Source organism: Eumetopias jubatus, unplaced genomic scaffold (assembly GCF_037043125.1).
Source record: "Eumetopias jubatus isolate StellerSeaLion01/CBP00866 unplaced genomic scaffold, mEumJub1_p1.0 scaffold_7, whole genome shotgun sequence".
Taxonomy (NCBI): Eukaryota; Metazoa; Chordata; class Mammalia; order Carnivora; family Otariidae; genus Eumetopias; species Eumetopias jubatus.
This window is the reverse complement of record NW_028274813.1, coordinates 76,966,473-76,982,359: the sequence shown is the minus strand read 5'-3', so window position 1 is coordinate 76,982,359 and position 15,887 is coordinate 76,966,473. Positions and strand designations below refer to the sequence as shown.

Below are 15,887 nucleotides of genomic sequence, written 5' to 3'. Positions count from 1 at the left end.
TGTGATTGCTTTTGTTCTTACCATCATTTGCCTGGACTACTGCAGAAAAACTCGATAGACTACCTCCTGGTCTTTTGCTATCCCAACTCTTCTTCATATTGCTCTTGGTTATAATGTGTATTTCTTAACAACAAAAAGCAAAGGATCCCATGCACCAAAACAAAACAAACCCAATGTGACCATGTCACTCCCATACATGGTACTTTTCAAAGGCTCCCTGTTGCCTATAAGACTAAGTTCAGATTGCTTAGCAAGTCTTATTGTGACTCTCCTCCCCGTTTTGGTCTTGTGTTCTTCCCATATGCCCTGTGATCTAGCCACGCCAGGTCTCTTGCCATTCCCCAAATACTTCATGTCTTTCATCCTGAGATTTGCAGTGTTTTCCTCTGCTTGGAATGCCCTTCATAACCTGTCTGCTGAGAATTTCTAATCCTCAATTTCCTTGTCTGTACAACAGGGTGATAATAGTGATGATTCCAGAGGGTTGTCACGAGGACTAAACAAGAAAGAAGATCTTCTCCCCACAGTGTCTGGGGTACGGCAGCACTCTGCAAATGTGAGCTCTCATCCACTGATCTGCTGTCACCGCCATCATTATCAGTAGCTTGGCTTTTTTTTTTTTTTTTTTGGTCCAATCTGACCAAAAACATCTTTGTTCAAAGTCTTTCCTGACTTACCTGGAAGTGTTAGGCATTCCTCCTCCCTAATACTATATGCCTCATTATGGTACCGTATTACATCAACTTCAAACTTGATGTAATTTTCATATTTTAGCACCTGCTTTTGAGGTACATCTTATCATCTATGACACATCATGGCTTAACTGCCAACAGTTTTTCTTTCTTAGTAGTGCTTGTAATAATGATGTTTCTTACAATGAATGGCACATTTAGATGAGATCCTATACTTAACACTGTATAATTGCCATATTATACTGCATATGTATGGTGGAAGGAAAATCCTTCCTTCAGTGAAACACCTACATAAAAAAGATCCTACTGTTTAGAACTCCATAGTAGCCAAGAGATGTTCCATTTGTATATTCTGCAACATGGCAGAGTCCCACCTGTTGCGCCACAGGGGAGCAGCTTGATGAAGTAGCACGCTGTCATCTCCTTCAGTTAAGCAACCTCCCCCCCAACCTGTGAGCCAAACAATGGTCAGCACCGGAGCAGAAGTGGGGAAGGCTAGCTCTGGAAACTGCATTCCAGTAACCCAGGCTTCAAGCTGAGCGAGAACATGAAGAGGGGAGTGAAGGAATAACACGCAAAAGGCCAAGGGACCAGGTGTCTAGACTAGTATTGATCAATAGAAGTATATTGTGAACCACATATATCATTTTAAATTTTCTAGTAGCCATGCTTAAAACCTAAAACAGGTAAGTTAATCTTAATAATAATCTCTTATTTTAAAACCCAGCATATTCAAAATAGCATTTTACTGTGTAATCAATGTAAAAAATCAGAAATATTTTGTGTTTTTTTTTCACTACGTCTTCAAAATCCGCTGTGTGATCTCATCCTGGATCAGCCACATTTCAATTGCTCCACAGCTTCATATGGGTAGTGCCTGCCATTTACATTGGACAGTACAATTCTAGATTGATTTTTGACCAACTCTGTTAAGTAGTAAGATGACAGTGACAGGCTATTTCAACAGTGGCTCTTTTCACCACACAATATTAGGAATGTTTAAGATTCCAATGATATTACATTTTATTTTTATATTTAAAAATTCTGTACAAATGGTAGCTTTCCTTTAAATTCTTTCTGTGCTTTGCTTTAGCTGTTTTTGTTTTAAGCATGATTGGAGGTTATTTCTAATGTCCTTCCCATCTTCCTTTCACTATGTTGGTTCAGGGAGAACTGACTCCTTTATTCAGTTGGAGATCTTTTTCCAGTAAGACAGTCCCTGAGAGAGGAACAAGGAGTGCCTGAGGTACAGCAGACTCTTGAATAAATACTTTTTTTAAGTTTAAGTAGCCTCCATGCCTAATGTGGGGCTTGAACTCACAACCCTGAGAGTAAGAGTCATGCTCCACCGACGAAGCCAGTCAGGTGCCCTGAATAAACATCTTTGAAGACATACTGAATGGTGACCTAAGCTGGACCACAGAGGTTCTCAACCTGAACTACACACTGGAATCACCTGGGGAGTAAATTAATAATGCTAATGCCTGGTCCCACCCCCAGAGATGCTGACAGGAGGTCTGGAGTTCGGTCTGGGTATCAAAATGTTTAAAAAATCTCCCCCCAGGTGATTCTAGTCTACAGCCAAGGTTGAGAATTACTGCTGTAGGGTTTTCCTAGAACATCTTACTGTGGCCACACCCTTGCCTCGCTGACATATGGTCCAGACAGCCTCAACTCAATTTCCTCTATCAGAACAGACCAGAAGTTTCTTGAGAAACCTAACAGAGAAGAAGCAAACACATAACCCCAAACAGTGGTTTGCAAATTCCTTTTCTAAGGCACTGAAGATTTTCAAGGTTCTAAATCTATTTGTACTTTCTCTTTTTCCAACAACAACAAAAATTAAGATTTGCAATATAAGTTTTAAGACACTAGCTGGTTCCAAGAGAAAGGAGGGAGGGCCATCATAGCATACAGGCTGGTAATACCTACATATATACAGTGCGGAATTTTGCAGATATAGAATAATAACAATTAAAAATAAAAACAGAATCTAAGTACATATAAGCTTCATATCAAGTTAGTTCTACATATGTCAAAAACAGAAATGATTAATTGGGGATCTGCAAAAGGAAATCCTTCGCGCTTTTTCTTCAGGCCATTTAGGTTACATTTACATGGCATGATCCTAAAGCAATGCATCTACTTTGAAAAATCACATATAAAGCATACCTAATTTTAGTCACATAACACATAAGGGGTAGGATCACTGCTCTTTAGATGGCACTTTGTCGGATGACATTGTTTCCGTCATATATGAGGTTCAGCAGTGGCCAAGAGAGAACGCCTGACTTCCGCTTCAACACAAACAAGCCCTCATCAAGGAGGAGGGAACAATGATCTCTGCACCAAAGGAATAGCTGGAACAGAGTTCGTCTGACTCATGGACTGAGAATCTTCCTGCCAATTCCCAAGGTGGTTTGGCCATACTTTATGGATTCACCCTGCTTAAATGGTCTTTTGTTGATGATGTGGTATCATATGGCCTTATTAATAAATAGAAAGAGCATGTTGATACCTCCCCAAAGGTTCCTACATGTAGTTCCTCTTTCTAGCAAAAACAAAAGCTCCCTCTAACTACCCCATGCTTTTTTTATTGATATAATTGACACATAACATATTAGTTTCAGATGTACAACATGATCATTTATGTATATATTGCAAAATGATCATCATAGTAAGTCTAGTTAACATCCATCACCACACAGTTACAACATTTTTTTCTTGTGATGAGAACTTTTAAGATCTACTCTCTTCTCAACTTTCAAATATACCATGTTGTATATTTAACTAGGGTCACCATGCTGTACATTACATCCCCATGACTTACTTATTTTATAACAGCAAGTTTGTCCCTCACACTTATTTTTGTTTCACATCGTAAACTGGATTTGACAAATTAGAATAGGGAATATCCAAAGGCATTAAATGTCTATGTTCAATAATAGAGATCAACCAAAGTTCCCTACCCCTGCCAAAATCATGGAGGAAGGAACATAGCCTCATAAGATTTCTAAATAAGTGTGTCAGTGCACAAAGTGGTCTCATGCATATCACTTCCATCTACCAACCCCAAAAGGCTAACGAGTGCCAAATGATTGGATGTGTGACATTCACCTGGCCCCAATTTCCCATTCAGAAAAGGAATAAAAAATACTATACAAGTTTCCAAGATGCTACACTGATAAACCAGGGTTAGGATCACCATCCACCTGTTCGGGCTGACCACAAATCTGAAAGGCATGACTATATAAACTCTGAACCTACATCGTTTGTCAGGGAACATGTACTGAGGATCCTCTTGGGCTCCATGAAGAGACAGAGAAAAAGTCTTCCCTCAAAAGGTTTATAAGAACAGGAGTAATGGAGGGCGCCTGGGTGGCTCAGATGGTTAAGCATCTGCCTTCGGCTCAGGTCATGATCCCAGGGTCCTGGGATCGAGTCCCGCATCGGGCCTCCTGCTCCTTGGGAGCCTGCTTCTCTCTCTCTCTCTCCCTCTCTCTCTCATGAATCAATAAAGAAAATCTTTAAAAAAAAAAAAAAAAAGAATCTCTTATGACTTGCCTCCTTCTCTTAAAAAAAAAAAAAAAAAAGAACAGGAGTAATGGATTACTCCTATTTTTAGGAGATTTAGATTAAAGGATTTGATATTAAAAAGGGTTTGAAAGGTGATATGAAAAGTGGCAGAAAATGCTATCTGCACTGAGTACGTTATCATGATGGGACGGTAGGCTGGTGGAATCCTTGGAGCTGCCGGTGGTTGGCAGGGATGCAAGGGGTTGTGGGCCTTAGGGAAAGATCCAGTGAGTGGGGGATGTGGCAGAGTTTTGTGTATGCGCAGCTGACACCGTTCCCTACCTTTCTGGAAGAACTCTTCTAGTTTGTCCTTGAAAGGCTGGAGATACTCCTTTGGTGACTCCTTGCATACCACGATCATCTGTTTCTCACTTGCTGTGAAGGAAAGTTTGGAATTAGATTTCCTTAAGAACATGTATTTGCTAAGCTTACACTCTCTGCTACGCTCTTCAGTATTAATTGTGCAAAATCCTTATCAATCACGGTTTATCTAAATTTCAGGGGAAAAAAAGAAAACAGAAACAACACACACAGACATAGTTAGCTCACTCCACACCTTTCTTCAGGAACAAAGAAACGTATCACCTTCAACTTTCCTTTTAGAGATGCAGAAAAACCTCTGGCTTGGGATAAGAAAAGAATTAAAAACTACCAAATTCCCAGGGAATTAAAGGCCCTGATCCTCTTCAGATTCATACTCCAGAAAGAGAGCTTGAAATAGATTTTGCAGCAATTCCCAGGCATCCGAGTTGCCTGGAGCCACCCACATGCCAGCAGGAGGGGCAAGCCCAGTTCAGGGAGGTCTGCATCTCTCCCTTCCTGCTTCCCATTCACCCACCCTTCCTGTTAATACTCCCCTAACACACGGTGAAATTGTTCTCCATGTGATTTACTTCAGATAGAATTTACAGACAGATTGATAATTTCTCATATATAATAGGTAACTTATAATAGAGTGCTTTTTTGACAAACATGCCCCCCTCAAATCAGAGAGTTCTGATTTGGTGATATGGAAACCACCCAAAACCCAGAGTTCGCCATCCCAGGGGGAATGGCTGGAAGTGCCATTTACCGAGATGGGAAGAGTGGAAAGTGTGATCTTTTTGTTGTTCTAAGGGAGAGAAGATCAAGGGTGAACTCTGAGGCTTGTTAAGTTTTCTTTGGTCCATGTGAATTACAAGGCAAAATCGTTCAGTAAAAACAAAGTAGAGGAGATACAAGACAAGATAAAACCATGAGTGGGTGCTCTTTGCTAATTAAATTCAAACTCCAGGTCATTTCCATCACGGTACCATTTCTACCTTTCAGCTCTATTTCCCACCTAGATTTGACCAACCAAACCAAAATTCTGCAGTGTTTCTAAATGACATCAGCCAACATTCCCACTTCCATGTCTGTGTTCGTGTGGTTCTCTGCCCAATCTGTTCACGTCTCATACATACTTACCACTGCATTTGACAGAGTCCCGCTCATGCTAAAAAGTCTGACATGCTGCCACTACCATAAAGCTCTTTCCAATCCAAAGTTTTTGCAGCCTTCAAATTTCTCTAGTACCTTCTGTATGACATTTATGCTTTACCTTTAATCATATTTATTTGTGTACTCGTATTAATCCCTGTGAAGCCATCATGCAGGTTTCATTAACTTGTCCCCAAACTTCTCTAGAGAGTTCCATGCATATCTGGCCAAAATCTGGCCAAAAGTATGATTTCCTCATCTTAACTACATTCTTATGTGAAGGAAGGTTAAAAAAAATTAGCAATGTTGACCCAAACTCAGAGTGGGCTTTCCAGGAGTGCAGTGTGACTTCCTCATCTTTTCCCTCCTTCCTCCCTTTCTAGGACAGGTATACCAAGGGTCCCTTGGTGTCCCTTGGTACTCTGAAACACTGTGATTGTCCCAAGCTGATTTGAAAGGGCTCAGTGTCTTCTAAAGACCTCCCAAAACATCTACTACTTAATGGCGCAAGGCGCAGGCAAAGTCGCCAGGATGACCCTCCAGACTGGGTCGTTCTGAAGGTAGGCCTAGAAGCAGGAGACTGGTCTGAGAAACTTTGGAAGATGTCTGCTTTCAAGAATTGGCATTTTTTCCAGGAACTTTCATGGCCACATGAACTTTCCTGATGATATCCAGCTACGATTCTGGGAACACAGGTAGCCATGTTTAAAAGAAACCTGGAATCTCTTACAGTATAAATTGGGAGAATCTTCTAAATCCTTTAACTAGGGATGCTTGGGTGGCTCAGTCATTAAGCATCTGCCTTCGGCTCAAGTCATGATCCCAGAGTCCTGGGATCGAGCCCCGCGTCGGGGTCCCTGCTCCGCGGGAAGCCTGCCTCTCCCTCTCCAACTCCCACTGCTTGTGTTCCCTCTCTCGCTGTGTCTCTCTCTGTCAAATAAATAAATAAAATATAAAAAATAAATAAATCCTTTAACTAGCCCTCTACTACATTCAAATCCCAACAATTCCATTTAGAGAGAACTATTTTTCACAAACAGAAATAATACATGGTAAGGCATGCCTGTACTTTGGTAATAGGACATAATTGAACCCAAGACAATAATTTTTTGAAGTTTGCTTCTCCCTAGCCAAAGCAAAGCCAAAGGCAGAGCTTATCTTCCCAATAAACAAAACTTCCACTTCTACCTGAATTAAAAAGATTGATCATTGTGGCTCTCCCTTTGTCCTGGCTGTGGTGACAGAGCCCACGGGGTCCATCAAATAGTTCAGATGTTATGAGGTCCTAGGGTGATGTTGTAAAGGGCTTGTGCTTGGATCAAGAGTCCTACCCGGGCTCAGGTAGACTGTGGCTTGTTTCTCTCATCTGCAAAATGGGGACCCCCTGACTGATATGAAATCAGAATTAAGTGAGATAACACACATAAAATGGTGTGCACAATGCCTGGCACTGGCAAGGGGCCTCACAAAGATTATTTGTTATTTTTATGATTTAGCAAAATTGGTTAGGAAACACGTCACAACCAGAATGGCAAGGGAGTCATGGCTGAGAATCAGTGACTACAAAGGCCCCACACTATATTTATAGAAACGTGGCCCCGTGCGAGTCTCCTGTTTAGAACACAGGGATAATAATTTCTGTTGCCCTGCTGAACTTGTACCACCCACTGTTAGGATTCACTGAAGAAACTCCTGAGAAAGATAAAGCAAATATGAAGCAAGAGCCCTAGGCAGCTGAGCCTCACGGTTCTGAAATCAGAACCTGAAGCCAGCCCGCACAAGAGCAGCTCCCCTGCTGTGGAGCTGGGAGGTCCTCCCTGCACCCTGACAGGCCCAGCCTCCCACGGGGCCTGTTGGAAGGAAACTTCTCTCCGTGATCAGAGCAGGGGTCTGCCCTCTGACCAACGCACCGGACGGTCTCGGCACAGTGGCACGTTCCAGTGGCCAGGCAGCTCGCCTGCTCCCACTTATTCACATGGTGTAGCCGAGAGACTTTCTGGCAGACAAATGGGAGACCTGAAGACTAATTAACAATGACACCAGAGACCGGCGGTGCACAAAGGAGAGAGGTCACTGGCAAATCCACAAATGTCGTTTATTGTCCAACCGGAGGGCACATATTCAATGTTGTTAGACCACCAAGGTTGCCTTGGACGCAGGCTGTACCCAGAGTTCCAATGTTTAAAGGCAAAGTCAGCCTACATTCACTTTCTTGTTACCTATTACATTTTTGGCAGAATTGAAAATATATTTATACCTGAAGTTAGCTACTAAATGGTCATCGTGAGAGATAGATTAAATATGGAAAACCAAAACATAATGGAATAATAGATACTAGAGTTGAGAGAGTTATTTTAACTCATTGAAAAGTTAAGTGCTTGTGAAGCATTTTAGTGAAAGATAGGGCCTTGAGTGTTTTAAGATTTCAGGTATTAGACTGCTAAGGCCATAGGTGGCTGTCTGCATTTTTGTTTTTAACACCTAAGAACAAGGAATAAAGTTTGCTGGAGCCCCTCAAAAAGCACGGGTAGGTTACAAGGATAAAGAGGCAAGCCCCAGATATAATTAATCAAAACCTAAGACATATTGAATTGCTCAAAAGTACGTGGGCAGTTTTTAGAACCTAGAGCATGTTTCTCTCTGTGAGTTGAAGGACCTGTGGGCTTAGTGGAGTCAGAATACATTTTTAGAGGAAAGGAGAGATTTATCTGGACTCTGCTTTCTCAGCCTGGAATTCTCTCTTCTCTGCTTACCTAATTCCTACCTCACGCCCTCCATGGTTCTGGGCCAGTTCTACCTCTCCCTCAGTTTTATGAGATGCCCATCCTTTTCCAAAAGCCCCAAGCTTCAAGGCCCATGATAGAGGATTGTTGTAGCAACATACAGAACTGTGACTAGAGCAAATTTTTAAGTTTATCACTGGGGTTTACGTGAGAGATACTAATCAGAATCAGATATGAAGGGCACAGAATGCTGGGTTGAGGAGTTTATCCTCAAGGAATTCACTCAACAAATACATCAATTCGCCAAATATCCCCGTGTGTGCCAATTATGCACCACAACTTGTACTTGATACTGAGGATGTATCAGTGACAAAAAACAGACTAAAATCTCTGCCCTCAGACATCATAGTGAATAGGTCAGCAACAACGGTTTGTTAATGGGTAGGGCACATAGCAATTTCTGTTTCTAGTAATTTGGACCGCATGCAAACAATGTGAATCATTACCTTCCATATTAACATACTGTACTGCAGTGTCTCTTTTTAGTAAAACCAGGACAGTATAGTGTCCTTCCTAGTGCTTTCCATGTGAAACACACATGTGTACACACACAGATACAAACACAAACACACACATAGAGCTTTTAGTTTTCTACCCCAAAACACACTTTTATCAAAAGAAACTAAAGACAAAATTCAGAAATCAAAAGCACAATATTGGCACAATAAACCTACACAGTTCTTTTTCATGGTGTTGGCCTTGGACTGAATGGCTAGGGAGTTATATTAAATTCAATGCATTAAAATAGTAAAATAAAAACAGCTTTTGCCCAGCTACAATTCAGGGATTTCTATGGAAGGGGAAATTTATATATACAGCTAATAAAATATTAAGAATTTTTAAACTTTGGTTAGTAAAGGTAGGCACAAAAGAGAATGTACTATTTTGTGGTTATTTTCCATACATTTTGTTTTTTAAAGCTACAGGAAGGAAGACTTCATGTTGATTTAAGTCAAACACAAATGATAAAAGATTGAAATTTAAAAAATGCATATTTCAAGTTCCTGAGCTCTGATGCTAAATGCAGAGGGGGGACATTTTAAGGCTTAGCATGGTGAGTGGTGAGTGGTATCAGAGGAAAATCCTGGGCGGGGGAGGGGGGGAATAGAAAATCTACTCTAGAAGAGACCTACATAGATTATATTCCATAGGGGACTGCCAGACACATTCTGCTAAAGAACCCCACTACAGCCAGGTATCTGGGCTTGAATCAGACAACTATACATATATGACCCTGGTGTGGACAACCTATATATATGTAATCAAAGGTGTTTTCATTCTTTACCCTTTGTTTGGGAATTCAACTGATATAATTATTACGTCTAAATCATTCCTCTTAGCGACTGTATTCGTCCAAAGGAAAAAGTCTGTACCCAGAATGGTCAAAAAACTTGGCTGGGCAACTGGGTATTAGGAACAAAACCATAGGCCTTACATACCTCGTACTTGGGTCAGAATGTTACCTCAGAATAATGTAGATCACAGGTGGACTGACACACACCAGTGCTGGTTTGCATCTGGACATACACAGGGTTTATCCCTCCAAAGCCAATTAGAACATTATGCTGAGTGAAGGAAGCCCATCACAAAGAACTGCATATTGTATAATTCCATTTACATGAAATGACCAGAATAAGCAAATCGAGAGAGACAGAAAGTAGATCATGGTTGCCTAGGGCTGGGGGAGGGAAGGATGGAGAGATTGAGGGGGTGATGAGGTTTCTTTTTGGGGTAATGAAAATTGTTTGTGGTGATGGTTGCACGACTGTGAACACACCAAAAATCATTAAGTTGTACCTTTTAAATGGGTGAATTATGTGGAATGTGATTATATCTCAATAAAGCCACTTTTAAAAAAACTAATTAGAAACTCTTGAGTCTCAAACTGGAACTATAATGATCAAATAAGTGAAGAATGTCCTACTTGTGCTTTTTTTTGTAGGGTAGAGCGATTTTTCAACTCTTAGATGTGACTATGTCTTCAACAGTCATCTTTATTAAACCATGGATCTGAATTGGGAAATGAGTTTGAAACATACCTGTACTTGAGAAATCAAACACATTCAGCTTCAAAAGGTACCAATAAATGTTATCAAAATAAAAAACCCATTAAATAAATAATTAGACTTAAGACAAATACTAGCAAGACACTTAAGAATTTGCTAACTTTCAAAAAAATTTCAAACAAAAGCTTTCGTATTTTCTTATAGTATAATGCTTACATATATGAGTGTATCTACAGTGTCTACATACATATCAACAAACAATACTTCAGAAAATCGTCTTCCTTGAAGTACTCTTAATCTGAAGATACATTTATTTCTTCATTTTCCATACCCTTTATTAACTGGGAAAGTTATTAAATACCTCTCTGACTCTTAGTTTCTTGACATATAAAATTTATGAGGACTAAACAAAATGCACACAAAAAGCCCTTTGTATATTGAACAGTAAAATGCTATCTGCCATATTCTTTACCTGTTTGAAATATTCAAACACTGCTAAGCCCAGCTAGATAGCATATTGTACACGGCTTTCCTCTTTTCATTTCCAGTAACAAGGGAACAATAACAACCACCCCACAAACTCTTTGAATTACATGGACATTCCTAATATTTATATGTTTAGTAAATAAATCATTATGCTCTAAATACCCTAATCCCTTTCACAGTCAAACCATCTTTTACAAATTGGTTCAGCTCACTTTTTCTATTTCTCACTCACTGCACACTTCCAGACCCATTGAAATTCACCTCATCCCTATGATGACAAGGAGAAAATGCTCTCAAGTCACCAAGGAACCCATCCTACCCACACTACCTTTTTTTTTTTTTTTTTTTTTGCTTTTTAATCTCATCCTGGCTCACTGTGCAGCAGGATTCCACTGTGTGGAACACTTGCTCTTTCTGAAATACTTTGTCCCCTAGCTCTGTGCCCCCACTCCTGGCTTTCCTCCTACCTCTGACCATCTTGGCTCCTTTGCAGCCTCATCCTTCTGTATTCAACCATTAAACGGGAAAGTTCTTTACCATTTCTTTTCTTCTCATGCTGTGCTCTCTACTTCAAGAAAATCTCATGCAGCTCAACGCTGCAATAACCATCACTAGAGCTGCGACTCCCCAGGTGACAAGTCTAGACCATTGTTTCACCTCCAAAAGAGCTCTTGAATCTGTCACTCCCCGCCAGGCTGCCTTACTACCTTCTTACCTGGTCTTCCCACATCTACCCTTGCCTCCTTCTGATTTGTTCCTCACAGTGAAGTCAGTGATCTTTATAAAATATACATCAGATTATACCAATCCCCTGTTTGAACCTGCCAGTGGCTTCCATTACTCCTACAGATTGGCCCTTCCAATGTCCTGCACGGGCTGGCTCATTCTACTGTCCTGGCCACACTCTGTGCTCTAACCACATGGTCCTCTCCCAGTTCCTCAGACATGATCAATTCCCTCCTACCGTCAGTGTGTTCCTTCGCCAGTGACATTCTCCTCTACCCCTAGTAACCAGGCCTAGTGAGTGGCTAGTCATTGTTTTGATCTCAGCTCAAAGGTCACTTCATCAGTATTTCTTTTCAACCCTCCACTCTACACTAACGAGGTCTCCTTTGTTACAGTCTCCTAGCACAGTATATTTCTCCTTGGTAATTATAACTTTCATGACTGACCATCTCTCTTGTTAGGCAGAAAGAGATACTATTCTATCCCCAGCATCTACTATAATGTCTAGCCCATAGAAGATACTCAGTGAGCATTTGCTAAATAAATGAATACATTATCAAAGGAGTAGAGGGAGATCTTATACACTACACACGCAGTACAAATCTTAGTGCCTTGATAGCTTTTGGCTCTAGTATCACACACACATACACAGACATGTATATATACACAGATACATGAAAAATATATGTCTTTATGTGTATATGTATAATCCATGTAGATAGATGTAGGGGCTGGAGAAAACACAAGTAGACTAGATATCATGCCATTTTCATTCACATTCATTCATTCAGATATGAGATACCAGGTTTTTTTTTTTTAAATCTCAAAAGCTAAATTCAGAATTCTTAGACAGGAAATAGTTATTATTGGAAACACAAATCTTTAATTCTTGGGGTCAAGCACCCCACCATCCCCAGATGAGGGCTTGGGTGGGTGTTATCTAAGACTCTGGCTTCAGGGATGCTGTCTTTCATAAGAGAGGAAGAAGAGTTTGGGTCTCTTTCAGAAGGACAGATGGATACAGAGAAAGGATAGCAAGAGAGAAATAAATGAATTGGTGATGTCTGGCCTCTGGGGCACCCCCACAGTTTCAGTAAAGCTCCTGAACTCACGGTGCTTGCTGTGGGCATGGGCTATGAATACTAAAGAAAGGGCTGAGTTTTACACCAACTTTGGACCTCGCACAGAGCAAAGACCCCTTACGAGGAGGTAGAGGTGCTCCCATGCACCCCTCCGATCCTCTTTCTGTCAAATGTTACAGATAGCTTTGTTTTTCTACAGAGATGGGATTTTGGAGTAAATTGTTCTTAGATCATAGGAGACAGGGTGGTTTCTAGCACTAATATGCCTTTACATGGGTTATACAAATATTCATGCATTCAAAATATTGAGTACCTACACTAGGGCACTATGTTAAATGTTGAGGGGCAAACTATTTAACCAGACCTATTAGTCATCTCTCTTCTAAAAATTTTCATAAGAATCTAGAAGCAGAGACAGACAAGGAAACCAACAAATTGTAATATAGTGCAGTGTCACGGGACTCTGGGTAGGGGCTTCCAACTCAGATTGGGGTTGGGAGGTGGTGGCCAGGGAAAGTTCTCCAACATAGATAAGTCATGAGTTCAATTACAAAGGTCAGGAGGAGTTAGCTAGCCAGCCAAGGAGGAATGAAGGAAGAGGGAAATAGTTTCAGAAAGAGGAAATTCGATGAGTAAAAGTAAAGCATGATAGGAATGCATAGGTCTCCCGGGATAAGTTAAGTGGTAAGAGATAGTTATTGACTGTACATCAGGGACATAGAGCTGTTCTTCTTCCCAGATCTTCAATGTCCTGTGGCTAGATCGTGATTCAAAGGAACTAGATTCAAGGAACTTGATTCAAAGGAGCTGGAACCACCCTGATTGGGGGAAAGGAGGTCACAAAGTGCCAGAGAAGCAGGAGGCTTGTCATTTTAAATACAGTGGTCAGGAAAAGTCTCACTGTGAGGATATTTGGCTAGAGACAAGACCAGAGTAAGGGAGAGAGTCATGAGTAAGTTTGAGGGAAATCAAGAGGGTTATTTAGGGCATGTTAAGTCTGAGATGTCAATTAGGTACTCCCGTTTTATATCAAAGCCTGCAGTTTCAGCTGCATGGTTGGGATAGAAGAATGTAGCCAGAGAAGGGGTTGCAGGACAAACCCTGGGGCACACAGGCAATGGAGGAGAAGCCAGCAAGGGATGGAGGTGAGCAGCTGGATAGAAAAGTAGGGGTATGGAGTGACATGATCTGAGAGGATCCCAGCACTGCAAGAAAAAAAAAAGAGCAGTCAGCTCTGTGCAGTACTGTTGAAAGGTCAAGTAGAAGACAGAGAAGTGACCGCTGATTCTAGCAACATGGAGGTCTCTGTTCTTCTCAAAAGCAGTTTCAGGACCCAGAGGATGGAAGGAGGAAGCCAAATTGGGGAGGGGTGAGGTAAATACAGACAGATTCTGTAGCCACTTGTTTAAGAAGTGAAGCTAGAGAAAAAATAGCACAATGAAGAAAATCCTTCCATCCAAGAAGATATTGTCTACAGATACTCTGATCAAGACTGGGCACCCCTTTCCCCAGAGGAATGTTGTGTAAAAATAAACCCACCAGGAAGCTTTAGCCCAGGGGAATCCCATGATGCTGATTCACTTCACAGAGGGAGGCTGCCCAAGATCAAATTCACCTTAATGTCCCATGATCATGAGTATTCTCCATGAAAAAATTTAAGCAGAAGTGACAGGGCCAAGTGAGGACATGCCAACATGCTTTAGGACTTTTGGAAAGCCTCTGCGAAGCTGGGCCACTGACCACAGCCTTTGCATGGAATTGTCTAAAGCACATTCAAAAGTCCCTCCTGTCAAACATCACAGCTGAGTCAGAATTTGCACTGTGATGATTATGTGGTTATAGACACAGACTTGGTCTGTGAGACATTAGTATGAAAAATATTCATTAATCACCTACCCATGACCAGGCTTAAATATAGATGGATTGGGCATGACTTGATTTATAGGGTGTTAAGTGATCCATTCGTTTATTTAAAAATATCCCTTCGCATGGTTCCCCATGAAAAGCATCACCACCAGAAGCTTTCCCTTGAACTGAAGATGCTAACTCTCAGAAGTTCTGAAGAGCTCTTCAGACATGAATATTTATTAGTTAAAAAAGAAAACACTATCAAAGAAGAATTCATTAACACTTTAGTATAAATTTATTTCTTAGACTGGATTGAAAAGGCTAGGGATTTCAAGCAGTAGATGGAGAAGTTGTGTTATATGGGGAAAAAAGGCACATTCAGCAAGGTTCTGATCTCAGGTAGACTGTATTATTGAGAAGCCTTAGGCAGGGAGCCCCAAACACAAAGTTCCTGAGCATCTGAAGGACAAGGGAACTCATCTTGGGGAGGAGAGCAGCAAGTCCCTTCCAAAATGTATTACAAAGCTAACACACATATAAAGAAATGTGAAAAATATTTACCAAAAAAAAAAAAGTAGGAAAAAAGTCATTCCTGATACCATGAACAAGAACAGTCACCATTTAATACTTGGGTACATTTTTTTAAGTGTCTTGGCCTCTATATCACACACCCCTGTCCATAATTTTACAAGGGCTGCCTCTATATATTATTATATTATTTTTATACACTTTTATTTGATACAGAAATTTATGTACCTTTATCCTATTAAAGAAAGTATGTGTGATCACATACTTTCTCATATTATTTCACAAAATTCACAGGCACTGTGTTTAACAGCCATATCAAATCTCATCGAGTGAATGTCCCCCAGTTTATCTATTAGTGCCCCTGCAGTGGAACAGTAAAGTCCCTTCTACCTTATTCTTATAGTCACTCAGGCTTTAAGTCACATCTGTGCCCATAAAAACTTACTCCATTTAAGATTGCTTCTTTAGGGTAGATTTGAGAAGTGGAATTCCAGGTGAAACAGGAAAAATGTTAGGGTTCTTGATACATATGGTACCAAACTGCTTTTGGTACAACATGGATTATACCAAAATGGGAAAGATGAAAGAGAGAGATTTTTGAAAATAAAATTGTGCCTTCTCTACTATTTTGCAGAAGTGGCTGGCTACCCGTAAGCGAGAATTGTGCCCATCATTGTGATACGGTGGCTATGGTCCCTGCAG

The 15,887-nt window shown here is 40.7% G+C and overlaps 1 protein-coding gene across 1 annotated transcript in view; it reads right to left on the bottom strand.

Moving 5' to 3' along the window:
• Positions 1–15,887, bottom strand: part of LOC114221356 (formin-1-like) — a 290,129-nt gene that overhangs the window by 96,202 nt on the left and 178,040 nt on the right. The window contains exon 13 of the mRNA XM_028119472.2: positions 4,551–4,643. Within this exon, the coding sequence (XP_027975273.1) occupies positions 4,551–4,643 (93 nt within the window). The remainder of the gene's footprint in view (positions 1–4,550; positions 4,644–15,887) is intronic.